At 44.1% G+C, this 25,920-nt stretch overlaps 2 protein-coding genes across 2 annotated transcripts in view; both read right to left on the bottom strand.

Annotated features, from left to right (window-relative positions):
- The window catches only part of LOC120794431 (SRC kinase signaling inhibitor 1-like), a 101,453-nt gene extending 97,557 nt beyond the window's left edge, over positions 1-3,896 (bottom strand). Inside the window, exon 1 of the mRNA XM_040135517.1 lies at positions 3,650-3,896. Coding sequence (XP_039991451.1) covers positions 3,650-3,890 — 241 coding nt within the window. The 5' untranslated portion in view covers positions 3,891-3,896. The remainder of the gene's footprint in view (positions 1-3,649) is intronic.
- Positions 3,897-6,642: 2,746 nt separating this feature from the next.
- grb7 (growth factor receptor bound protein 7) lies at positions 6,643-24,656 on the bottom strand. The gene is made up of 15 exons (XM_040135726.1): positions 24,398-24,656; positions 20,663-20,837; positions 19,191-19,317; positions 16,058-16,214; positions 15,840-15,961; positions 14,967-15,041; positions 13,512-13,649; positions 13,235-13,345; positions 11,631-11,729; positions 11,314-11,397; positions 11,030-11,146; positions 9,827-9,884; positions 9,593-9,680; positions 8,466-8,559; positions 6,643-8,363 (listed from the first exon to the last, which is right to left on the bottom strand). The coding sequence occupies exons 2-15, from the start codon at positions 20,830-20,832 to the stop codon at positions 8,217-8,219; spliced, it is 1,587 nt and encodes a 528-aa protein (XP_039991660.1). The 5' UTR covers positions 20,833-20,837; positions 24,398-24,656; the 3' UTR covers positions 6,643-8,216.
- Positions 24,657-25,920: the final 1,264 nt, after the last annotated feature.

The raw sequence follows: 25,920 nt of genomic DNA on the forward strand, positions 1-25,920 counted from the left end.
GCTGGACATCATTGGGAGAAATGAGTCAAAAAGACAAATGGGAGACAACTGAGGGGTTTGTCACTGTAACGCTGCGCACATGTTGGCCCTATGATCGCTAAGAGACGTCGGCACAAAAAGGGAACAAGTTCCTTCAGAAATAATGCTGCTAAAAATCCAGTGTCCTCATTTTCCAGCATTCTGACCTAGATAATAATCTTGGGGATAAAAAAAAAATGATATTCCTCTGCAGGTATCAGACTTTTTTTTTTTTTAATTTTTAATCATATGCATTCACTATAATTCACCCACGTTAATGTCCCTGCGCTGAGTTTTATTTTTTTTGCTTTGACGTTTGTGTGTCTTCCTTCCAAAAAATGTTCGATGGGATTGTCAAATGTTTACGACAGGTTGCTGAAGTTCTCCCCTACAGGACGGGAAAAGTGACAATGATCTATCAAAGTAATTTACCGGTAACTGGTTACCCTGCGTAGCCTCCATCGCAGCCGCCGCGCGGAGCAAGCCACAGCCAGGTCTGGAGAAGTAAAGCTGCGGGAACCGCGGTAGTTTATACTGGACATAAACAATCATCTACGGCCTACACAACTCAATCTAGGACAGCTGTGTGCGCTTGCTGAGACCTGTTCAGACACAGATCGTGCAGCTAGGGTTTAGCATGGCTTCCTATACCCCGACCGAAGCTGGATTCTAGAGCCTGAAGAGGATATTGACATTTGAGGGTGTTAAAGAAAGAAAGAAAGAAAGAAAGAAAGAAAAGGAAAGAAAGATAGACAGTATTTATTTAAAAGATGACATAAGAAAACAGTCTTGATAGGCACCGACATACCTACTACGTTGGGACCTGTTCCCCAAATGCATCTCAAGGCTAAAATGATCTTAGCCCACAGACTTATTCCCTTACTGCTTATCAGTCGCCATATGCACCGATACGGATCTATCTGCAATATGCCGTCTCAGCCGATACATCAGCCTGGCCAATTTATCCGTCAAGCCAGGGTTGCTTACATCCAACATTTTTATGCCCAGACATTGTCTTCTTCTTCTTCTCCTTCTCCTTCTTCTTCTTCTCCTTCTCCTACTTCTTCTTCTACTTCTTCCTCTACTTCTCCTTCTTCTACTTCTTCTTCTTCTCCTTCTTCTTCTTCTACTTCTTCTTCTTCTCCTTCTCCTTCTACTTCTTCTCCTTCGTCTTCTTCTACTTCTTCTCCTTCGACTTCTTCTTCTACTTCTTCTCCTTCGTCTTCTTCTACTTCTTCTCCTTCTCCTTCTACTTCTTCTCCTTCTTCTTCTTCTACTTCTTCTACTCCTTCTACTCCTTCTCCTTCTTCTCCCTCCTTCGACTTCTTCTACTTCTTCTCCTTCTACTTCTTCTCCTTCGTCTTCTTCTACTTCTTCTCCTACTTCTCCTACTTCTTCTACTCCTTCTTCTCCTTCTCCTTCTTCAACTTCTCCTTCGTCTTCTCCTACTTAATCTTCTCCTTCTCCTCCTTCTACTTCTTCCTCTGGATACGCTCGCAGGGACTAAGCTCGTCTGTGCCAGATTTTTATGTCAAAGTTCACCTCTGCTCAGCTGCGACGCGCGAATTTGCTGCAGCGACGAACAGCGAGCCGTCTCTTTCCAGTGCTGACCTTCGAGGGGACGGAGAGCCGGAGAGTCCGAAACAGAGGAAACTACTTTAGCTTATTAGCTATGCTGCATAGCGGTTTGGAGAAAGCAGGGGAGCTACTGTGGCTGAGCGCTAGCACCAAGGTCCCGGCGTTATTTCTGTGGTCACGTCATCTCGTTTACGCCGTAATTACGAGCAACATGTCAACAAACTGTTGGTGGCGTGGCTGCAAACGCAACACCGCCGGCAGTTACATCGAAATAAAATCCATTATTAGCGCTAATGCGACAGATTAGGCTCAGTTTTAGGGGCCGTACACCGTTTGTTTGTGTCTGGCTTCAGTGCATAGCCACAAAAGTAGCTAGTTCAGGCTTTTTGTCTGATGGGACTACAAGGTTAGCCCCAGGGAAAGGTGCCTTGGAATAACGAAAAAATCCAGTCGGAAAAAACGGGTTTTTTTCATTGAAAGTTTTTTTTCTTTTTGCCCTGCTTTTCAAAAGTTCAGCGTGGCGGCGGTGGCGCTTTCGGTCCTGGGGCTCGGATCAGCAAACTCTTTAGCCTTTTAGATCTCACCTCAAAGCCTCTAAAAGCCATTTTGTTGATGCTTCCTTCTCCTGATTTGTTCTTGTTTTTTTTTTTTTTAAACAATGTTGTTTGAGTATTTATATATTCAAACTGTGTCACTGGGCCTTGAATGGAGCAGGTGTGATCAACTTCACCTTTGAAACAACGTCGGATGTGTCTCGAAGGTCGGTGGAGTCCGTTCGTCCATCAAACCCACTCAAAAGATAAAAGGCAGCAAGGCACCGGGTAAAAGGCAGGGAAACGCTCCGCGCTTCTATCAGGCTGACACCGGGCTGAACAGGAACGTATTACATCCTCATCAATGGACGGCTCTCCACTTCACCTGCGCTACGCGTCTGTTTTACTGTGAAAAGGAAACCGGAGCGTCTGAGGTAAACCACACCAACAAGGGGAGAAAGCACCGGCTGCTAAAAGAAAAGGACCAAGGTCGAGATTCACACCTGGAGAGGAAGTCTATTACTCGAATGAAAAGGCAATTTAATGGACTTTAAGTGGGAATGCCCTCCGTTACCCTTCTGAGCGCAGTAAACACCTTCAGAGGCTGGAATATTTATTATTTTCCTAATTAATGGATTAGTCTATAAAATGTAAAATAGTGGAAAAATATTAATCACAGTTTCCCAGAGCCAAAGCGGATGTCCTCAGATTTCTTGTTTGGTCCAGAACAGTCCAAAACCCAAAGGACGCCAGCAAACGCTCACATCGGAGAACCTAGAACCAGATCACTTTAGTGTTTTAGCATGAATATTTAGAATATTAATTTTCCGTTGATCCACTGAGCAATCAACTGACTAATCCTCGCAGCTCCCTCTGGTACAACACTAGAAAAATGATAAACGCATCATCATGTATGAAAACGTTAGATTTTTGAAAATGACATCGTTAAAGATAAATGAGGCTGCAACTAACGACTGTTTCCATCATCGCTAATTTTTCTCTAGTAGTCGTTCTAAGTCCTAATTTTTGTAAAGGGAAAATACCCAAATTCTTTGGTCCAGCTTCTGGAAATGTGGGTATTTTGTGGGTCTTTTAAGTCTTATATGGTTGTAAACTGAATATCTTTGGGTTGTGGGTTGTTGGTCGGACAAAACAACACATCTGAAGACGCTTGCCTGAGCGTTGGGACTATTTTTTTTTTTTTTTTTTTTTCACATTTTGTAGATTAAACGATTAATCGATTAATCGAGAAAACAGAATCGGCAGACTACTGACAACGAAGATAGAGCTAGTTGGTGTTTGGAGCCCTAGCGATCGTCTTCCTCGGTAGCTTCACTAGACTTAATAAAATAACAGCAGAAAACTCGGACATTAAAGTCGATTAACTCACCGACAGTTAGTCGATTAATCCAAAAACAAACCCACACACACACCGCAGCAGGAGCCAACTGCGGAAGTCAAATACGACTAACATTAAACAAAAAACAAAAAAATATAGCTGTACGTTAAAAGCAACAAACCCGGGGGGGGGGGCGCTAAACTTGCCGTTAGCCGTTGGATCCTCTGCCGCTTCGCTCGTCCTGCCGCTCCCGTCGAAGAGAAACAACAAATGGAAGAAAAAAAAGAGAAACGAAGAAACAACAAAACAGTCTCATTTCTTGAGTTCGGACACTTGAAGCCCCAAGTTTCCACGTTTCCTTCTCTTTTTGTTCCACTTTCATGTTTAAAAACTGCGGCATCTTCGGCGAACACCGCCGCCATTTTTACCTGCTGCCGAACAGTTTTACCTGTTGAGGAGCGTTCGATTTAGGCCCCTGCGCTGCCGGCCCGCCGGGCGGTTTGTGCTGCTGTCACAGGCGTGTCCCCCTCACTGATTTGAATGGGGGGTGGACGAAATAATCAGAACGCCTGCCAACACGACACGATGCGGATCGACGGCGGCACAGACCAGTTTAATTAATAATAATAATGATAATAATATAATAATATATTATAACAATAATATTAAACCCACTTTGATTTGGTTTTTTATTATTATAACTGTTTCTCTTTGCCTGCAGGTGGATTGACTGGATGTGGAGATATATATATACATACATATATATATGTATGTATATATATATATATATACACATATATATATATACACACATATATATATACACACACATATATATACATATATATACACACACACATATACATATATATATACATTATATATATATATATATATATATATACACACATTATATATATCAATATATATGATATATATCAATATATATATCAATAAACCAATCAATACATAGAACAGATATAATGTTAGTATTACAGGGGACATGGTCTTGGTGTCCTCAGTTGTGGCCGGTCCCATGAACGTGGGTCTGGGGGAGATGACGCACTTCGCACCCCGCAAGGTGTATGATGACTTGGATACAATGGGAGGACTGTAACCCACAAAATGAGGCTCGTACTACCGCTTTCATTTTGAGACATCAGCGCGTTAAACACCGAGGCTCGTTCCCCGAAAGACCCGCGCGCGATTTAAGAGAAAAGCTAATAACGAGCGTAATGGTGGTGATGATCCCGGCGCCTCCGGCTGAAGGACAGTCGGGTTTATGTCCCTCTGTGCAGCGCAGGGTCGTACCCGCAGAGCTCATCCCCCTCAGCTGCTGCTCCCTGAGGGATCGGATCGGTGACCGCGCTGCGGGTTTGCGGAGCCCCCGTCTCCGTGCTGTCTTCCTCCGTCCCTTTAATTTACCTGGCCTGCCAAGGCCGGCACGAGAAATTAGTTGCCATAGCAACCCCTGCCGTGGCGAAGGGGGGGGTCCGGTTTCACCCCAGCGCACGCGCTGACATGGAGAGCAGCGGAGAAATCAGCCCCCCAGCTCCCGAGGCCACGGGCCAGGATGTGCGGCGTGTTTCCCGCTGCCAGGACTCCACGGAAACCCCGAGGCGGCCTTTCATGTCGCTCCACCAGAGGGAAGGACGCCGCTGGAGGGGGCCACAAGCCCGAAGGTTTTGTTTTGTCCAACTTTAACAACGCGTGTGTTTTTATGTAACCTCTTCATCCGGAGAGGGGACCGGTGACTGCGGCTGACGGTGGAGCAGGGGCCTGAGGCAGCGCCACGTGAAGAGGCTCCAGGAAAGTGGGTTACTGCGGCTCGTCAGGACCGGATCAGGCCCGAGTCGTGCCAAGCTACGCGCGCTGGGACCAATGTGAAGACACCGTTTGCTAATTAAAAGGATCCATTAAAAAAAAAAAAAAAAATTTATATATATATATATTTATTTATGTGCACAAATTTGTGCACAAATTTGAAGATTTAAAAAAAAAAACAAAAAAAAAAACAAACTTTTGGGACCTTGCTGGCTCCAATTTAACAACTGGACAGGGGCCATTTTGTGTAATGAGTACTTTTGCTTTAAGTACGTTTTCCTGGCAACACTAATGTACTTTGCACCAATGCAGGACTATTTATAACAGAGTATTTTTACACTGTGGTACTGCTACTTCTACTTAAAAAAGAACATCCGAATACTCCTTCCACCACTGGATATTGAAATATTTAGACATGGCCTGTGTATTTTTTACCCAACCAGCTTGAATGGACGTGCTCTTGACTGCATCTAAAATGTACCAGAAGCTAAAAGGACATTCAGTATATTTGTATTACTACAGCGCTTACTTGCAGTGCATCGAAGACGTATTACTTTGCACTTCAACGTGCTACTGAAAAGCAAAGTATTCCCCTCTGAAATGTAGCGGAGCACCGGCGTTATGTGGCATCAAATAGAGATACTCAAGTAAAGTACAAGTACCTCGAAACTGTGCTTTGGTACGGCGGTTGAGTAAACGTGCTCGGTTAGTTTCCGCCGCTGTTTGACAGCCACAAATGATTTCATACACAAACTGTGTCATCGGATGATAATATGTTCTAACAAGCTCCATTTTGAGCAGAAACAACACTGAACGACTTATTGATGCATGTACACAAAGTAATTCAGTGTTAATTATATTGTATTGAAAGAACACTTACAAGAACAAGTACTTTTACTTTGGATACTAAGAACAATTTGCTGGTAACAGTTCTGACTTACTCTGTATGCAGGACTTATACTTGTAATGGAGTATTTTTAAATTGTGGTATTTCTGCTTTTACGCCAGTAAGAGGGTCTGAGTACCTCGACTACTGTTTTTCTAACATGACACGTCACGGTAACTACACAAGTAAGAGTCGTTTTAAGTTTAAGAAAATCTATGTTTAATATGAAATTATTTATTCAACATATAAAAACAGGTCTGAAACGGGCAAAAAAAACAAAACAAAAAACAAAAAAGCATTTATAATACACAGAACTAACAAACCCTTTTCAATAAAAACAGAAAAACGTGGGAAAGGAGTGAACTGGCCTTTAGAACTGAATGAATAGTGACAATACTTGTATATATGCTGACATTTTAGCGATGGAGCTTCATGATTAAATACGAAACAATAAGTGCAAAATGTTGAAGGTGAAAGGAAAGGTCAGAAACGCTTTATTTTACAGGTGTGTGATTTTCCACTAATTTCACAGAAGTTATGGGGAATTAACTCTGTAATTTGGTCTCAATGACAGGAACTCCCTTTAAAGAACCGCTGGACGTGAACCCAAGTAGATGTGTATTCATTGTTTGTTTATGACGGGAGACTTTATTCTATGATATCAAAGAAAAATTTAAATGAATTTGTCTACAGACATACAATTCAACGTATTGTGTTTGTAGGCAAAGTTCACGTTTCCAGATGTTCAGCTAACCTGCTGTTCTCTGACTAAAAGTTACACGTCTCCGTGTTTCCTATAGCTACGCCTGTTTTTTCCAGGAAACTTCGAAGGAAATCATCAGGAAAGTTTTCCAGAAATAACGGACCTGTAAAGTAAAGCTTTGCCAAAAAAGTTCTAACTCGAGGCCCTCTTACTACAGTGGCCTTTTCCAGAGCTTTCACCACATCTTACGGACTTCCTCAGCGGTTTGAGAGTTTGCTCAGGGAGCGCCCAGAGTTAACATTTTTGGAATTTTCATGCTCAAAATCTACCCTCATAAAAACGTGTTGCTATCAGACATTTGGTAGTTGAAACATCCAAATGTTGCAGCTCTTAACACACAAGGACAGTGCGGTCTCCCTTCGCCATCGTCGTGCAAGTACAGCGCCGAGAAGAGCTCTTAGGGTTCGGTAAAGTCGGTTCTAGTTAAAATATCATATGAGGTTATTTTAAGGCACAATAAGAATTTAATATACAAAAGATCACACAGTCAGAAGAGTGAGAATTTACATGCTACATGATTGCAACCTGGGGGATTTTCATGATTACAACATCACAATTCTCTTCAATATCAGTATGAAAATACATGTGTTCTTTCCTACATGACACAGCTGAAAAAGCCCATGAAGTCCTCTTTTGAGCTCGGGCTCAGAGTGCCCTCTAATGGTCACATTCGTCAATGAACCCTGGTGCAGCAACAGATCCAAACCCTCCCTTCTGCCGCCCCTCATCACAGCGCACGTCCCGAACCGCTTATCGCGGCTGTGCGGGTCCGAATCAAAGTGCACACTGTTAAAAGTGCTCTCTCTCCCCAAACGTCCCCGAAGCGCTAAACGCCCGCCCGACGTCGCTAATTACGCCGCCTCCACGGGGACTGCAGCTCATTAATTAAAACTGAAAACCAACCACTGTCTGGAGCCGCACACGCAGCGGAAAAAAAAAAATTTAAAAATATTAAAGAGAGGAGGGGCTGACGATGCGCTTCATGTCTGGCTCGCTCTTCCCATCAGTCCACGACCTACAACCCTGATAAGGGTATCGCTCAGACGCGCACCTTTGCACTGCTCTGGCACTTAGGTGGTTAGAAACTCCAGTCGCGGAATTGCTCTTTCATCAGCTGCGCTTAACAGATGTCAGTAAAAATCTGATGACTCAGACTGGGGCTCACACTTGAGACTTGAATTAAAGGTGTGGATGACTGATCCTGGGCCAGGAGGAGAGGTTACACTAAAAGAGCAGAGGTCACACGGGCTGGGAAGAGTCAGGGAAACCACGGGTTTATAGCGCTACGCAGATGCAGGGGTGCTTGAGGCAGACGGGTAGGATGCCCTTGTTGATCTGGTGGAACTCCACCAGCTGCAGGAGGTCGATGAAGAGGGTCAGACCGTCGTCCATGGTGAAGTACTTCCTGCCTCCGTCCTCGCACTGCAGAGAGGAGGATAATCGCAGTTAGAGGAGGACGGGTTTGTTTTTGTTTTTTTTCCCTGAAGGAATGAGGCTCTTTGAAAGAACCGAGGGGGAACTCACAGGGATCACCAGGTAGTGTTTGGTCTTCAGCTGGTAACACAGCGACAGGACGAAGCACTGTGCGTGCTGCTGACTCTCACGAATGAGGAACATCCTGCAAAAAACACACACACCCAGAACGATTAAAAGCCGTGTCCTCAGAGAACCAGATATCAGTGCTTCCCAACTCACAGGGATCTGCACATGGGAACAAAACGAAGCTCAGCGTCTAATCCCAGAGTAGTGACCAGTGCTGCCGCATTAATCGATTAGTCGATGATGATGATGGATCAGTTCAAATGCCAGATATTCTCAAAAGTAAAGACTTGCTGCTTTTCTCTCTGTCATGTCGATCCAAATTGAATAACTTTTGGCTTTGGATTGTTGTTCAGACGAAGCAAGACGTCTGAGGACTTCACTATTTTGGGACGTTTTATCGATCAAACGACTAATGAAGAAAATGTCCGTAACCATCGATCACTGGTTACATATATCATGAGTACAATGGTCAAATAATCGGCATATTCCAATCCACACTGAGGAATGTAAAAAGCCACAGACGCAGGCTGTTCAAAATAAGCTGTGGTTACGGTACGGTCAGGGTTAGGCAACTGAACCGCGTGGTTAAGATTCGGGAAAGATCCAGATCTGTTAATAAAAAATAAAAAACAAAACATCGCACTCCTACGACAGCGTCAGACTCTCAGCTTCAGCTTCTCCTTCCTCGTCACAAGCCTGCGGCTGCATCACCCACAATGCAACTCGACTGCTGACAGCCGGTGTGGAGGTTGGGCCGCGTTGTCTCCGCAGCAGCTGCAGGGGTCTGGCGAGTTCACTCCCTTCTAACTCCACACCCTCAGATTTATTTATCTATTTATTTCATTTTCAAGCTTGTGGTGTCTCTTAAAACCCGCAGAACTCTTCACACGTTTTCACGTTTCACGTGCGCAGTCACACTTCCCAGCACGAGAAAAACAACTCTGCTGCTTCCTCGCGCTGACGTCAAACGCGTCGACCCACCACCCCGAGCTCAGCGCTCTCTCTTTCCGCCCCGCTACGTAGGGGACACACTACTTATGCACTGCCGCTGAACGGCGACACTGGACATAAATCGTGAGGTCGGTCTTCGCTGTACTTCCTCCACTCACCCGTCTACCAGCCCCTGCTTCTCTATCAGTCTCTGTGCTTCTCTTCTGGACACACCGCCGTGAAACCACGGCTGGGTCTTGTGAATGGCTACGAACAAACACACGGGGAAAAAAGGGTGAGAGAGCGAAGAAGCGCACAGTGTGATTTTTGTTTTTCCCTTTTTAAAAAAAAATATATTTCAGAAATACAGAAAATACAGAGACAGCATCCCGTCTCCTCTCGTGTGGACTTACAGGAAGGCCTCGCACCAGAGTTCAGGTTGGGCAGACTGCACCTCAGGGCTTCTCTCCTCTGCGTCGGTGAAGGAAAACAGAAAAAGGTCACAACATCAGAAGCTTTTCACGTCGCCGTATCTCGCTCCCCTCCTCAAAGAACGACCCCAGTTTATTACGACTCGGGTTTGATCTTTGCAGGTTTGTGTTGTTGAATCGCTCATTTTGCAGCTGAATCTCTTTCAGCAAAAACATTTTTATGAAATGGTTCCTTAAATTTGATTACGAGAGAACTGTCAACTAGGAATGTGATAAGCAGAACATTTTGCAGAAATTAGCATGAAACCTAAACTAGGAAAAAGCCGAACAGGCCAAAATCGGCCGATAATGTCATCGGTCGCGCTTCCACGTTGGTCGCAGCGGGTTTACAGCATCATCACTAAAGAGAGGTCGGACTTGTCGAGAAAACACCAGCAGCCGGACGATCAGGCTGCCAGGTCACTCAGACGTGTTTAGCAGAGGAAACAAAGACAGAAGGTAAAGTTATTACCCAAACTGTCTGTCGTAAGCATCCATCACAGTCTACAGACTGACTTCTGGGTTCAACTCTCACCTTCTTTACCTGCTGAGTTTTCCTGTGCAATGAGGGATCGTTACCCACATTTTGCATGCGCTCGCTTTCAGTTTTACCTCCAAATAAAGTGTTTTTAAGCTGCACCAATACATATTTTTATATCATAATATCACCTATTATATTATATTATATGGTTTATATCACCCGTTTTTTTGGCTTCGGTTTACGCCCACGCTCTCATCACGTTCTCATTTTCAGCCGCAGCGGGCAGAGCTAAAAGAGAGCGAGTACTGGACACAAACACCACAATCAATCTGGCTTAGCTGTCGGTTTGTTTACAACCTGCCCGACAGCCTGACTGCTGGAACCGATGTCGCTGTGTTCCTCACCTTGGTGAACAAAATGTTATGGTAACTGATAGAAAATACTAAATAATACCCAGGGTGTAATAAACCAGAATTATCCTCCGAGTTGAGCCCAGTCGAACCACAGCTACCCCGTCTTCCACACTCCCTGGATGAAGGTCTGGCTGCGCATGATTACTGCCTCTGTCACTCTTCATCTCTCTCTTTACTGCTCCCCCTCGTCTCCGTCTACCAGCCTGACCCCCCTCCCTCCCTCCCTCTATCCATTCACCCCTCCATCCTCACCCTCCAGGCTTGTCCCTCCTCCCTCTCTGCGTTCTGGGCCTCCTTCAGGTTCTGGATGACCCGTCCTCCGGCCTTCCCCGAGAAGTCCATGGCCACCAGGCTGGCCTCCGACTTTGACTGCGCACACACACACACACACACACACACACACACACACACACACACACACACACACGCGAAGTTAAAACAAAGCATCTGTAACTGCATCAATGTGAGACGACACTGCAGAAACGATTTCCCAGACTGCTCTACACTGCATCGAGTGCCATGTCTGATGAACTCACTTTGCCGCCCGTGACGTTGATTCCTTCCAGGCTCCGTGGGGCCGACTTGGACAACTGGTAGTTACACTGAAGCTGCTTCCCATACTGACCGCACATGAACACACACAAAATTAATTAGTCACTGACTTTTCTGTCTACGTACGCTCGCACAAGAGGATTGATGGGATACCATTTTAAAAATCGGTCAACAACATAGCAGGATTTTAGAGGATGTAATCAGCTTTATCTGCTGATGAGTAAATACAGAATGAGAAAAGCAAAACGGTTTCACGGTGCATTAGAAAAAAACGAGGGGGATTTTAGCGTTGATGCGAAACCTTGAACAATCTGAAGGCGGATGTCCAACAAGTTCGTGTCTGCTCGTTCTCGGCACACAGGATCTTCAGGTCCTGAGCGCGGACGGGGTTTCTGGAAGGCTGCGAACGCACACAAAACACAACGTGACACGGTTAGTGTGAAAGCTTGTCTTCCATGTGCAGTTTTAACTTCAACAAGGTAATCAAACAGGAAGTACATCTCAAGTTTAATTAAATCTGTCCTCTGGAGTTTTGTGACCTCCAGTGGTGCTACGGAGCCGTTTTTTAAAAGTGTGGATCCCCTGATTTTTCTATATCACATGCGCGGGGCGCAGAGACAAACATGCACCGACAAGCGCACGGGGGCGACGCCGTCCACCTTCCTGCCGCCGGATTCCCACAGTTCCGCTGATCTACAGGTGGTGGTAATGCAGCAAGAAACGCAGAAACGCACCAGCAAGGCCAGTGTAGAGGAACAACGCAAACAAGTAAACCTGGACTAAAAACAATCCGGGATTTAAAATACTTAAAAACACACACGGGCTTTGTAAATTTGTTTTGAGGATGGAAATGTAATCAACACGTCACCTGGGTCTCCAGAAACTTCTTCCATCACGAGACGACCAGCTCGCGAGATTTCCATCACACTCATCGTAGTTAAAGTATTAAAGCTGCACTAATCAATGCTTTTTCTTTTCTTTCTTCTTTTCTTTTTTTTTTTAAATTAACAACAGCAGCTAAAGAGCCAGATATTTCCATCAGGTGCTGGTGGAGAACAAAAACAGAGCTGAAAGAGAGGGAGTTCTGGACTCAAGTGGACACCAACAACTCTTTAAATGAACGATAATGTTTCTCTGTGTCTGCTGTATGTTTTAAAGCTTTTGCGGCTAATTGACTATTAAGTGATAATATGTCAATGATGTGTTTATAGCTTGTTGTGCGGCCCCCAGGCAGCCAAGAATATGCATTAATGCAGCTTTAACATTGGTCACTTTTTTCCGACAATGAAAGGTACATTTTTTTTGAAGGTGCACAGCGACATATATTCACTAGGTTTATAGATTTTATCGTCAATAATGACATTTCTTTACCTGTCCTTACTCTGTAGTGGCTTTGAACGCATATCGGTTGTTATGTGGAAACGCTTTTATGAGTTTATCGTTGCCCAGAGTAACTATAAGGACATACAAATTGGAAGCGGATGTTTTCCAGACAGCATAACAATATCCAATTCAATTTTCTGTTCTTAACATGACATAAATCTACTGTGCAGCAAATTACTGGTAAGTGTGATATTACTGTGTGTTCCCTCAAGGTACAGAAAGTCCGAGTTCCTCAATCACTGTCAGTGGTGCAGAACCGGGAGCCAGAGGCAGCGACTCCGTGGATTCTGCTGCTGAAGTGTGAACAAATTGACTCGATAACCCGCGATCACAAGAATGACATGAATGCTACATGGGGGAGGGTTGCTTTAACTTGCAGGCAAGCCAAAGACACACGGTGTACACACACAAACTCTTGGGTGAAACAGCTCTCTCTAACTGCTCCCTACACAATGTTCTGTCTGGTTGGAGAACATTTCTCTGCCTAATCCTGTCTTGGTGAGGCCCTGAGGGAGCGGATACCTTGATACAGAAGGTGAAGTCCGCAGGTGCTCCGTACAGTTTCCGGCTGTTCACCACCGTGTACACGTTCAAATCTTCCAGATCAGCCACGTACTGCAGGTGCCGAGGCTCCTAGGACCCAAATAGACGTTTAAAGAACAGAGTGTGAAAAACTTCATTTATCCATTTAAGGTCTTGCTGTCGTTGTTCCTCGGTTCTGTTTCTGTAACGTGGATACTGCGAAATTCAGAAACTGTGATTTAAAGCTGTGCGAAGAAATTGGACTTGATTCGCTGACCTTGGAGGAGCCCTTGGTGGAGCAGTATAGTCCGGAGCGTCGGAGGAAGAAGTAGACCTTCTTCCAGGCCTTACGACTGGGTTCTTTCACATGCAGGAACCCCTGGATCTCGGGACACGTCCCAGACCTCAGCAGGTTCTGCGAAATACACAGGGCTCATTATTTGAATTTTTTTTTCCAAAAATAATCTCTTTATTTCCACGATTGTTTTGAATATTTAAAGAAAAACAGCTGCATTAAGACCTTGAGGTTTCAATGCCATGTTTGGGTGGGACGTTAAAAATACAATTTACAAAACAACCTCTCTATCATTCAAACATTTTATTTATACTTGGACTGAGGTGCATAAATAGCAGCTCATTTGCATTTTCTCCTCATTTTTCTCAACTGTGATCTTTGCAGGAAGACACTGTTTCCTGTACACCACACTTAAGCCAAATTTTCCATCAAATTTTGTAGATGTGGGGACATAAAACTGGCTTGAAAGACGGCCTGATCGGATCTAGTGCTGAAACACAGAAGTGATCAGTCAGTCAATCAACAGAAAATAATTTTGGTGACTCAAGTGACTCATTTTTATAACAGAAATGGCACAAATCCTCTGTTCTTAGCTTCTCAAATTTGCAGATTTTCCCTGTTTTCTGTATTTTTAAACCGAATATCTTTGGCTTTCGGACAGATGGTGGGACCAAACATTTTAAGACGTCACCTCGGGCTCTGGAAACTTGAGATGAGCATTTTCTTACATTTTATAGATTAAAATTTAATCAGAAAATAAGACTCTAGGTAGGATTCAGTGAAAATCAGGTAAAACTGAATAAAATTTTACTGTAAACGTTAAATCTCTCCATATCGATTGCTTCTTAACCTGTTACCAGACACCCCCCATTTTTGTGCACGAGGCTGAAAATAATGTACTCAAAATAAAAAAAGTTCCTGTTCTTCAGCCCTTTTGATCACAGTCATAACCGTGGTCTCCTTCAAAAGTTAACTCTTTAAATTTTACAAGCAAAAAATTCAGAACGAGCGTAAGAGACACTGAACCAAAGTTTCAGTCACAAACAGGGTTGAAGCGTAAGGTTTTTTAGCCTCGCCCGTGGACCTGCAGTAGGACCTTGTGTGTTGAAAACACTTTGTTTGAACCAAATCTGTGTCGACAGCTGTTGCAGTGATATAAGGATCCAAAAAAACAATGTAGAAATTCGTCAAGATGGTGTGTAGATTGAGCCCGGTACAGACCAGGACACACCGAAGGTTGCAAAGTTTGTCCAAACTTTAATAATTAGGTGAAAACAGAAACAGAAATGCACAGAATTAGAAACTCATTCGTATTGTCATCCTTTGTGTTTGTTACTCTAAACCCCATCGAGCCTGAGGGGCCCAGGTCTGCCGGTGACCCCCAGGTGTTGCTAATGATGCTGATGCTGACGAATCGGTGCGAGTCACCTAGTTTACCTGAATGAGCTCTGATGATGTCATCCCCTTGCTGACATCCGCGCTGTCGGAGATCATGCTCTCTGGGAAGAAGAGCTGAGAGAGGAAGGAGAGGGCTGTCGTTAGACTCCTCTGAACAGGGGAGACTCACTCACAGGACAAAGAAGCTGCTTCCGCTGCCGGCTGCCGCTTCGTCGCTTCTTCGTCATCCAGCTGAATCAGCGATTCTGCTTCGGAACACGATTATATCGACTACGCAGGTAAAACGCAACCCGTAGGAATTATGCTCCTCTGTTGTTCTACAGGCAAAATAATAGCGAAATGGTTCGGATTAATTGTTAATCGATAACGGAGCTAACCGTTAGTTGAAGCTCCGTATCCTGTATGCATTACCCCCATCAAAACATGCTGCACGTTTGAGCCTAACCTCATGAGTGCAATGCAGTAAATCCTTGATCAGCTTCCCTTCCGTGCCTCCTGGAGGCGGTGTGGGCATGCCTTACCGAGACACCAGCGGGATGCGCCAGTGGGAGGTTCATCCTCGTCAGAACCAGTTTTCACAGTGAACTGTCACCTTTGTTTAAGAGCACAGGGCGGCAGACCGGAGCCGGCGTAAATGAAATGTCTGAGGCATTAAGTCGGCGCGTCTGCACCAGCACGCAACCTGTCAGTCATTTCGGCATCGGTTAACCACCGTGACATAAAGCTTTGTCGGCGTCCGCTGTACCAACATGTTTAATAACGAGCGTGTAAATCCTCTGTGTCCCTGCTCGAGGTGTTCGGTTATATAAGAGGCAAGGATGGATATCATCTTCAACCTCATGCTTGTACATTATTCAGCGAGTTTTTAATTGTAACAGGCTGACGAGCTTTAACGCATTGCGGGCTACGTACCACTGGTTTCCTGAAGAACTCGTACTTGGCGTAGTTTTTGCAGAAAACAAGCCTCGTGTCACCCTTGAGCGACCAGGTCGCCTGAACCTCCAGCACGACCTCGTGGTCCTCCAGACACCTCTCTGAGGAGACGGGAGAACGTGTGTGAAAACCAAACACATTAAATCCATCATTGTGCGGGGTCCAGCTCTGTACTCGGTGCTCCTTCTAAGTCTTACCCAGGCCGAGGGTGGGATGCAGTTCGAGGAGGGCCCAGTTTTCCTGGTCGCTGCAGTGAGCCGTCTGGACCAACATGTGACACACCTCTCTGGCTGTGGCTCCGGGAGACACCCACATCGACCTGCTGTGGCTGTCCTCCCCATACACCTTTATCGGCTGATGGGGGTACAAAAGTATTTAGGTCCAGAGGAAAGAGGCGATATCACAGTTTTAAAAAACACTTAAAATTCAAAAAATGTTTTAACCACAAACACGGACGTCTTATCAGAAAAATGTACGTACTTAAAATATCAAAAGTTTAAGTGCTCACTGCAGAAAGATGGCCCCTGTTAGTGTATAATATATAATGAATTACCTATTTTATATCAGGGGTGTTTTACTCAAGCTCTGCACTCAAATACTAGTTTGACATATTTGTATGTTACCTGCGTATTTCCTTTTTATGCTACTTTCTACTTGTATGAGGAGGATCATGTTACCCAGAATTACAAATGAAAATGGAAAATGAAAATAGAAATTTCAGAATAAATGAGTATTATTTTAGTACTCATGATAATCTGGCCATAGTCAAATACTAAAAAAATTTGGTACAAACCTACACTGTGAAATAGCAGTTTGAAAATGATAAGTGAAAAGAGAAATGTTTATTTATTATTTATTAAGAGCCGGAAAAGTTTAAATTGAAATGTGTTACAAAATGGAAAATGAAAAAGAAATGTTAGAAACTGAATTATTCATATATAAAGTTATTTGGGCTGCAACTGACAATTATTTTCCATCATCAATTAATCTGCGGGTTATAATTCATTTTGTCAATAAAACTTCAGAAGATCGTGAAAAATGACCCGTAACAATTTCCTCGCAGCCGGAGGCAACGTCTCCAGACGTCTTGAAATTCAGTTTACTTGAATGAATGACAAACAAAAGCATCAAACCCTCGTGTCCGAGCAGCTGGACACTCGCCTAAGAAACCGACTAAAACAATCACTCCATTATCGATATAGTTGCGGATCAGTTTTCTGTCTACGACTAATCGATTAATGGTCTAAACGTTCCGTTTTCAGTTTGAGGGGAACATTAGATGATTATTACTGATGCACTGACATGTACGAACATTAGAACATTTACTGTAGCTGGTCAAGAGGGAGCTAATTTTATACATTTAGGTGGTTTAACTTCTAGGACAGAGGTGCGTGCCATGTTTCTTCTTAATCTTGTTTTTCTCTTAATGTGAACTGAAATTACAACCCAGGTGTCGTGTTTACATTCTCCAACGTCTGTCTAGTAAAAGAATGAGATCCTCCTCCTCTCTCTACCTTCCTACATTCTCCCCTTCCTTTCTGCATCTGTTTAGGAAACAGATCAGACTGCAGAAGCGGCCCCGCGTGTGGACTGTCTGAGTCCCCCGCTGCCGCTGAGGTGAACCGGTTGCAGGTCATCCTAGGGTCAGGACACCTCTCAGAGCGTGCCGCTGTCTGACACACCGTCTGGATCCGGCAGCACGTTTCAAACCAAAAGAAAACAAACCTGCCAGACCAGAAACCCGCGGCCGTCAATCAACAAGCCCCGACTGGTCGGGCGAGTGCCGGCGTCAGTCAGGACAAATAATGGCTGAGTAGAAACCGGGGAGGCTTACGGGGGAAGGCACATTCCTTCAGAGGAAAACCTCGCGGTTCAATATCCGGTCAGTCCGCTTTGACTCCTGAGTGGTTTTTATTAAAGAGCGGGGGAGGCGGAGGAAAATTGGTCTCTCTGTACTCAGAACAAATTCAGTCTCTGTGCTCGGGACACAGAGCGGAGATTAGACCAGACACAGAGGATTCACACATCATCTGCCTGCAATCTAAAGCGGAGAGGTTCTGATTTCATGGAGTAAATTGTAGTTAATCAGGTAACCCATACCAAACTGATTTTATAGCCACAGTTAGGCTTTTGTTTTATCTCCTACTGCTCCTGCTGAGGATTGTGATTCACGCTGAGAGAGACACTGACAAAACCGCTTACACAAACCAGCTCCGCACCTGTCAAGATGTGGTACAAATAATAATCAATCATTAAAAAAGAAAAAACGCAAAAGTCCCGTGGCACTACACAAATGACCTGAGCAAGTGTCAGCCTGTTCACTTCCACTACTGTACGTAAACCAGCCCGGGGGAGCGTGTGGCGTGGTGACATGCTGCTGCGATCACGGACATGTTTACTCCGGCAGCGTTTGGGAGTCAAACTAAGGCAGCGCAGGCATGGCAACACGGCCCACCTGTCAGTCACAATCAAAGCCAACCCTCACCTGCAGCATCTGCGCACAGGTTAAGACACATCCAGAGGATCCACTTGCTGAGTCCACCTGTCAGACCCTGAATATCTGGACAGGTGTGATGGGATTAACACAGCAGAGGCTCACCTTTGCCCAAACAAATACTTCTGAGGGGATAAAGCTGGCGTTAGTCTATATTTTTCTCACATCAGCAAACCCCATGAGACCTAAACCAGGAACGTGTTTGTGTGTGTGTGTGTCTCCTAACGCTCCGACTTCTCTACCTTGTCCGTTGGCTCTCAGCCTCGAGCCGATTGGTTCAATCTGAAGACGTAAAACGGCTCACAAATATATAGTTTCACTGCTAAAAAACAAAAAAAAAGGTTCAGCCATTTGCCCTAACAGCTGAACTCCGCAGTTTTTTGGCTAACTTTTCTCAAACAGGAAGAAATAGCGCATTTGTACAGGACTATTTTCAGTGGCAGATTAATACACATTTGGTTAAACAGACAAGACTTGTTAGTAGGATCAATTCATTGTTGGTTTTGGTCTTTTTGTGAGATTAGTTGACAGTCATAAAAATATAGAATATCACCAGACCTCTGCTTTAAATGTGGCCTCATTTTTGGAGGATATGGAGAAGGTTAATCAGCTGGGTACAGAATAAGACTGACACTTATTCACTTCCTCCAATTCACTGATTAATTTGGTTAAAGGTCTGTTTAAAAAAAAACCAAAACGAAACCAACAGGCTTAAAGAAACAAAATGATGTGGTGGCTTTAGACTTGACAGTGACATGACGTAGTGTGAGTCAGGTTTACTGAATAAACAAAGAGACATCTAAAGCAGCTGCCCCCCAACAGGGCTTTGAACTTACATGTTTGTCACTTGACGTCGGTGGAAGTGAACTAATGAGCACTGGAGACTTGGAGGGGCTGCACAGCTCTGGAAAGGGGTTGGGTATGGACGGGACCGAGGAAGAGAACGACTCTACTCCTTTCAACCTGGAATGACACATTGAAATAGACAAAAGAGCACAACAAGGTCAGAACCGGACAAAGTCATTCGAGCAGAAATTTACCCGGTATCGGATCATTAAGTTCAGTTGGACTCAGATGCCATTAAGGGCTACGTCTGGTGATATTTTGTATTTTTCTTATTGCCATTAAATCACAAGAAAAGACCAAAACCAACAATGCGTTGATTGTACTAACAAGCAGGGCCTGTGTAGCGGAATGTATATTAATCCACCACTGAAAATAGTCCCCAACAAATGCACCATTTACTCTCATTTGAGGAACCTTTGCTACAAACTACAGTTACCAGCTCTTTTAGGAAATTACGGGGGCTTTAAAAAAAAAACAAAAAAAACCGAGACTTACTATTTGTGACCTGTTTTTAAAGCATTGACATGGAGTAACATTAAGATTAATTAAGAGTTGGGTTCGTGTCCACCTGATGAATCTAAGTACAGTACTCCCTCTCTTTTAGCTCTGGTTTTGGTCTCCACCAGCCCCTCAGGGAAATATCTGGCTCTTTAGCTGCTAAATGCTCCAACATGTTCACCAGCTGGTCTCTGACTGAGTCTGTCTGCTGTTTGCTGCTGAGCAGGTAGAGGACAAGGCAGTAAAGTTGCGTAGACTCGCAATAAAGCGTGATAACAAAATCAGCTCCTTTGACATTACACCAAAGTCATTAGAGCCATTGTTTATAAAATAAATGTTAATTTTGAGTCTCACACACTGAGGTTTGAAAGCATCGACACACTGTTGTGTTGGGTATTTTGATGGGATTTGTTGAAAATAAGGAACATCTGGAATAACACCTTCCATATCCGGTAAAATACATCTGATTTTGACAATCACAGGCCTTTTCAAGTCAGAAGAAAATCTAAGAAATACAGAAAAAAACAAAACAAGCCAGGATTAATTAGGAGACAACCCATAATTTCTGGTACATTAGCTGTAATCACACGTTATATTAAACATGATTACTTAATGAAGCTGTAACCACAGGCCTCACAAGAAACAAGGCAGTGAAACGAAACCGTGACCCTGCCCAGTTTCCGTAACAGCAGAACAAACACCCGGCCCACTCTGCAGTCACGGTTTTATTACTTGTGTCTCGCAGGCTGAGAGTTTCTGGCATCAACGCTGTCTCATAGAAACTCCTTTAAACATCAGATGACTTATGCCCGGAGGGTGAGTCACTGACTTGAGTCAATATCTCCCACCTCCACTGACTCATACCCACTCTGTGTGAGTGTGTGTGTATTGAGCAACTTATTTAGCTTCTTTCCACAGTGAGTAATGCTGCCCGTGCTTTTGTGCGGGTTCCCGTCGCTCATACCTGTTTGAGGTGATCAGGATGGGCTGCGAGCGACGAATGGAGGGAGAATCGGCTACCAGAGGAGCCAGAGTCAGAGTGGAGCTCTCCAGCAGCGTCTCCGCTCGTCCGGACTCCTCCTTCCTCTCCGAGCTCTCAAACACTTCTGTCCAGGGACCTGCCACCTCCATCATGTTACCTGAGGGGGAGGAGGGAGTCATCGGCCAGAGTTCTGGACTTCAGTCAAGTCAATTTATTTATACAGCAAATTTAAGAACAACAAACACCGGCCAAAGTCTGTTAATCACGGGACCATTTGATTTGCTGATGATTACAATCAAACAAAAACACAGACAAGAGGAAATAGGGAAATGAATGAACAGTGTGGTCAGTCATGTCTTCATGGTGACTTTTAAAAGGCTAAAGAAAAGAGACATAGGTCTTTAGATGGGTTTTAAATTTGTCAGTGGAGGGGGAAGATTTAAATACCGACTCAAACTACTCCACAGTTTTGGGCCGACGACGGAAAATGCTGGCTCACCTTTGGATTTTAACTGGTCTGCGTGGGATGAGGAGCAGTTTTAAATGAAAGATAAAAGTAAAAATCCTTCCCTGTTGCTCATAAACTTGAGAATAAAAACTACTAATCAAATTTATTTTGAGTCAAAAGTGCTCTTAAATGTCAGGGGTCTGGTGAGTTGGTTAAGAACAGATCCTCGATGGCTGAAGCACAGCAACGGAGCCGAGCACACCTGTGTTTAATAATGACAACATATTAGCCTCAGGCACTATAATTAAGAATAGAGCAGTTGGGGTCTGTTTGAAAAGGTTCAACTGACTGTTACAGCCCTTTTTCCTGTATCATCAGGTGCAAACAGGGCAGGGCGATGAAACACTCTCGATATTTAAAAAAAAAAAAATTCTGACAATGCCCTCACCTGCACAATCACTCTATTAGGGCCCAGCGATGGGGCTGCGTAACTGAAATGTGTAAAACACAGCGTTGGAAACATAAAAATGAGCGACGGGGAGGAGAGTTGGACGTCCTCCGCCCACGATGAGGAAACTGTGGTGACGAGAGGTCACGCGGGCAGCGGTGGTTCGGATTTCTAAAGCTGGAGAAACGGCAGAGACATGCAGGCGCCGAACGGATTCTAACCAACACGATGTTCTTGTGCTGAGGGTCATTGTCACATCTTGATGTGTTATCATAGATCTCGTGAAATCCAAATGCACACTGTGGTTGATCTACAGAGGAAACTCTACGGGGGGAAGCTGACTGTGCTCTTTTGCAGAAGGAGTGAGAAAGATTTAAGATAGAAAATAACTAAAAGCTGATTTCCCCAGGGCGGCCTTTATTCTAGGAATTTCTAAAAGAAGACTGCAGTGTGTGAGGCGACTAATTCATTATGTTAAATTATGTGCAAAACCAGCTCCAATCAAAACCAAACACCGAACTCCACAACACAGATTGTGTTTTTCCATGGTTAGTCAGAAAAAGTAAGCCTCCGAAAACATCCCTTTGAGCTTTTTTCAAAATGATAATTAATAATGAAACGGTAAATGAACTAATGATGAGAAATGAGAAATTATTTTCTCGATTAATTCTCTACAATGTCAGAAATATTCCCGTCAGTCTTTCAGAATTTCCTTTTGTCCAAAACTCACAAATAGTTAATTCATCATCACATAAGAGACATAAATGCAGCAAATCGTCACAACAGAGAAGCAGCAAAGAATCTTTGGCGTCGTTTTCACCCGCAGCTCTTGAATGCATTTGCCACGACATGACAAGTATAATTATAGGATCGGTGTTCTTATTTACATAAGATTTACATGATACTTCAGCAGCGTCGCCCTGCTGCAAAAGGAGTTTAGTTATGGTGGATACCGAGACCTTCTGTCGAGGTTCAACTTAAGAATGATCAGTCGCTGAATCCAGCTCCAGAGCTCGGCTCTCTCCAACTCAACGTCCAGCGGACAGGGTTTGTTATTATTGCCATGCAGATCGTGCCGCCTGTGATTAGGAGAACCGCTGGCAGCCTGCAGGTTTGGAGACGGACACAGTGCTTTGATCAGCCCAGGAGGCGTGGGTGGGGTGGGGGTCGTCTGGCAGGGAGCACCTGAACATTTCCTTTATTTCTCCCCGCACAAGAACACAGCGCGCAGAGCGGGCGGACGGACAGCGTCGCCCTTTTTTCAAACACAAAACACAAAAACTCTGTACGCAGTAGGTATCGGTTTAAAAAAAAAAAAAAGCTGCACAACAGGTGAGGATCCGGCTTAAAAGACCGGTGTGTAGGCAGGTGCACAGGTGTGTAAGAGCAGAAGACCGTTGCCATGACACTAACGTCAGTGCACCTGAACGCAGACGAATCCAACCTGCAACCGGTTTCCTCAAGCAAAGAGCAGACGGGACTGATGACAAACCGGTGGGGCTGCAACTAATGATCATTTTCAATACCGAGGCATATGTGGATTTTCTTTTCCACTGATCGGCTCATTATTGAGTCTATAAGTCTACGCTGACTAAATAGTGAAAAATGACCATCTCCGGCTCCACGAACCCGCAGTGACGTCCTCAAATGTCTGGTTTTGTCTGACAAGACAGTCAAAAACCAGAGATATTCCGTTTACGATGATGTAGGTCGGAGAAAAAAAGAAGCAAATCCTCTCAGCTGAGAGGTGGAAAGGGGTGAAAATGAAATGACTAAGTGAGCAACACATCTGCATATTGTTGCCAACATATTTTCTGTCAACAAAATTGATCAATCAGCCTCTTTACTCGAATTAGATTGATTACATGTGATCAATTTCGTTGGTCGATTAATCGTTTAGTCTATAAAATGTCAGAACAGTGAAAAAAAACGCTGATCCAAGTTTCGGGGGGGGGGTTATGATCTTCAGATACGTTGTTTTGTTTGACCAGTAGAACAAAAACCAAAAATATTCAGATTAACACAATATAAAACAAAGAAAAGAAGGAAAACTTCATATTTATGAGGCTGAAAAAAAGCTTTGTTTTGCCATTTTTTAATTTAAAACAATATAACTTTCATGAATAATTATCAAAATAGTTGCTAAATAATAATATGTAATAGCTAATCGTTTCCCCTGTCAATCGACTAACTGATTAATCACTAAAGTAAAGATGGCAATCTGACTTTTTTTTTTGTTTTTGTTTCCCTTTTAAAGCCATGACGAATACCACGGCACCACAGTGCAGTGTGAAGCGGGCCGATGATGAGGTTCCCCCCGGGACAGGATACCACACAGTCTGGGGGGGGGGGACACTTGTTATCAGGCTACCGACGCCCCAGCGGTTGCCGGTCGCCCTCAGAAAATCACGGCGTCCCGGTGTGAAGGAAAAACTGCCTCCACCTTGAATCCCCACGGCTCGTGTTGGGAAACGTTTTCGACTGCCGCGACTCCTCCGGCGCATTCAAGCCTCTTATCATATCTGCAAACTAGAGGCGGTAAACTAACTCCCGGCGGCTGTGAAAGCCCGATGCCGAGGCTGGCGACGGGCACGGCGCCAAACCTCGTCATGAAATTGAAGAAAATGACTCCCCTGTGCTGAAAAAAGCTCTGCGGACAAAAAACACATTTGCGTTAGGTTGCCGCTAAAATAGTGAGGAATTCGGCTGACATCGGCTGACTCCGTCTCTTTACCCGATCTCTGTTTTCGCGGTTAAACCCCAGCCTGCACCTGTTTCGGACTAGCTTGTTAGCATCTCCGAGACAACAGTAAAAACCTACCTGTGAGCTGCGTCTCGTCACTCGGCAGGTTTCAGCTGTCAACCATCGCGTTAGTCCCAGATGTGATGCCGAGCTTTGTCTCTCTCTGTGTGTATGAGTGTGTGTGTGTTGTTGTTGTTGTTTTGTTTTTTTTTTCTTTTTTCTTCTGGTGTGCGGCAAACAAATCAAGACGCCGTGCCACTACAACAAAGTGCCCACAACGATTGTCTGATTAGAGCGGGGAGGCGGGGAGGAGTCTGTCCGTCAGGTGTGCGCCGCGGGCCCGCCCCCCTCCCCGTCACTGGAGCCGTAGAGGGTTTAAAAGGGCAATGGGTTCAGACGCGTGTGTGTGTGTGTGTGTGTGTGTGTGTGTGTGTGTGTGTGTGTGTGTGTGTGTGTGTGTGTGTGTGTGTGTGTGTGTGTTTGTGTTTGTGTTTGTGTTTGTTTGTTTGTTTGCTGGCCTAACTTCCTGGTTCATGCACTTTTGTGTCCTTCTATTTTTTATAATGACAAACAGAAATCGCTTGTGATGATAATTACCAGCCCAATAACAGAATCAGTAGATGTTGTTATTTTATGCTTTTCCCCATCACAGTTTGGTGTGGGTTGCAGCTGAGCACCAAGCATCAGATACTGTGTCAATACTTATTGGCAGTGATGTAATGTAACTATAATCTTGAGGTACTCGTACTTTACTTTAGATCTGTCTACTTCTACCTCACTACATCTGTTCGACAGCGTTAGTCACCGGTTGCTTTACAAGATTTTTTACATAGAAAACATATTGAGAGTCGATAAAATTATAAATCAGAAGAGCTGCTGCAGCTGGAACAAAGGAAAATTAATCGGCAACTATTTTGATGATCGTTAAAGTCATTTTTTCATGACAGAAAATTTCAAATGTTTCAGCTCCAGCTTGTTACTTTTCCTTTTATTTATTTTCATCACTTTAAATTTCATTTTCTAATCATTTTGAGATCTGGACTATTGGGAGGTTTTACAAACCAAGCAATCGATCGATTAATCGAGAAAATAATCAGCAGATTAATCCATGATGAAAAATAATCGTCAGAAATCGTTGAAAAACAATTACCTCCAATTCAAGCAACTACAACAGTAAAGTCCCGCTTGCACATTATTGCACCAGGAGTAATAATTCTAATGAAATAAAAGTCCACTTTTACTTTTAATACTTTATGGACATTTACTTGGTTTGGCAAAGTCACCCTGTGACGGATATTCAATGAAACAACCTGAGAGGGCAAACGGCTCTTTGGTGGCGCTGCTGACGACTCGAACACACCTGAAACGTGACTCTGCCCGCTTTTATGGAGGAGATTTTTACACGGTGTTTTACAAGATTATCGTGTTTTTAATGTAAAAAAAGTAACTACAGCTGTCCGGTGAACACGCTGGAATGAAAGAGTGCAATGTTTTCCCCTGAAATGTGGCGGAGTAGAAGTAGAGAGGCGCATAAAATGGAAACACTCTAGTAAAACAAACAGTAAAACAAACAGTAAAAGAGTGAAAATCTTGTAAAATGT

This window comes from Xiphias gladius, chromosome 9 (genome assembly GCF_016859285.1).
Source record: "Xiphias gladius isolate SHS-SW01 ecotype Sanya breed wild chromosome 9, ASM1685928v1, whole genome shotgun sequence".
NCBI classification, from domain to species: domain Eukaryota; kingdom Metazoa; phylum Chordata; class Actinopteri; order Istiophoriformes; family Xiphiidae; genus Xiphias; species Xiphias gladius.

Coding starts and splice junctions, on each gene's coding strand:
- grb7 (XM_040135726.1), bottom strand. CDS start 20,832: ATGATGGAGGTGGCAGGTCCCTGGACAGAAGTGTTTGAGAGCTCGGAG. Junction 15,962..16,057: donor GCATCCCACCCTCGGCCTGG/GTAAGACTTAGA, acceptor CCGTCTCCTCAG/AGAGGTGTCTGGAGGACCAC. Junction 9,681..9,826: donor CTCTGGTGCGAGGCCTTCCT/GTAAGTCCACAC, acceptor GTTTGTTCGTAG/CCATTCACAAGACCCAGCCG.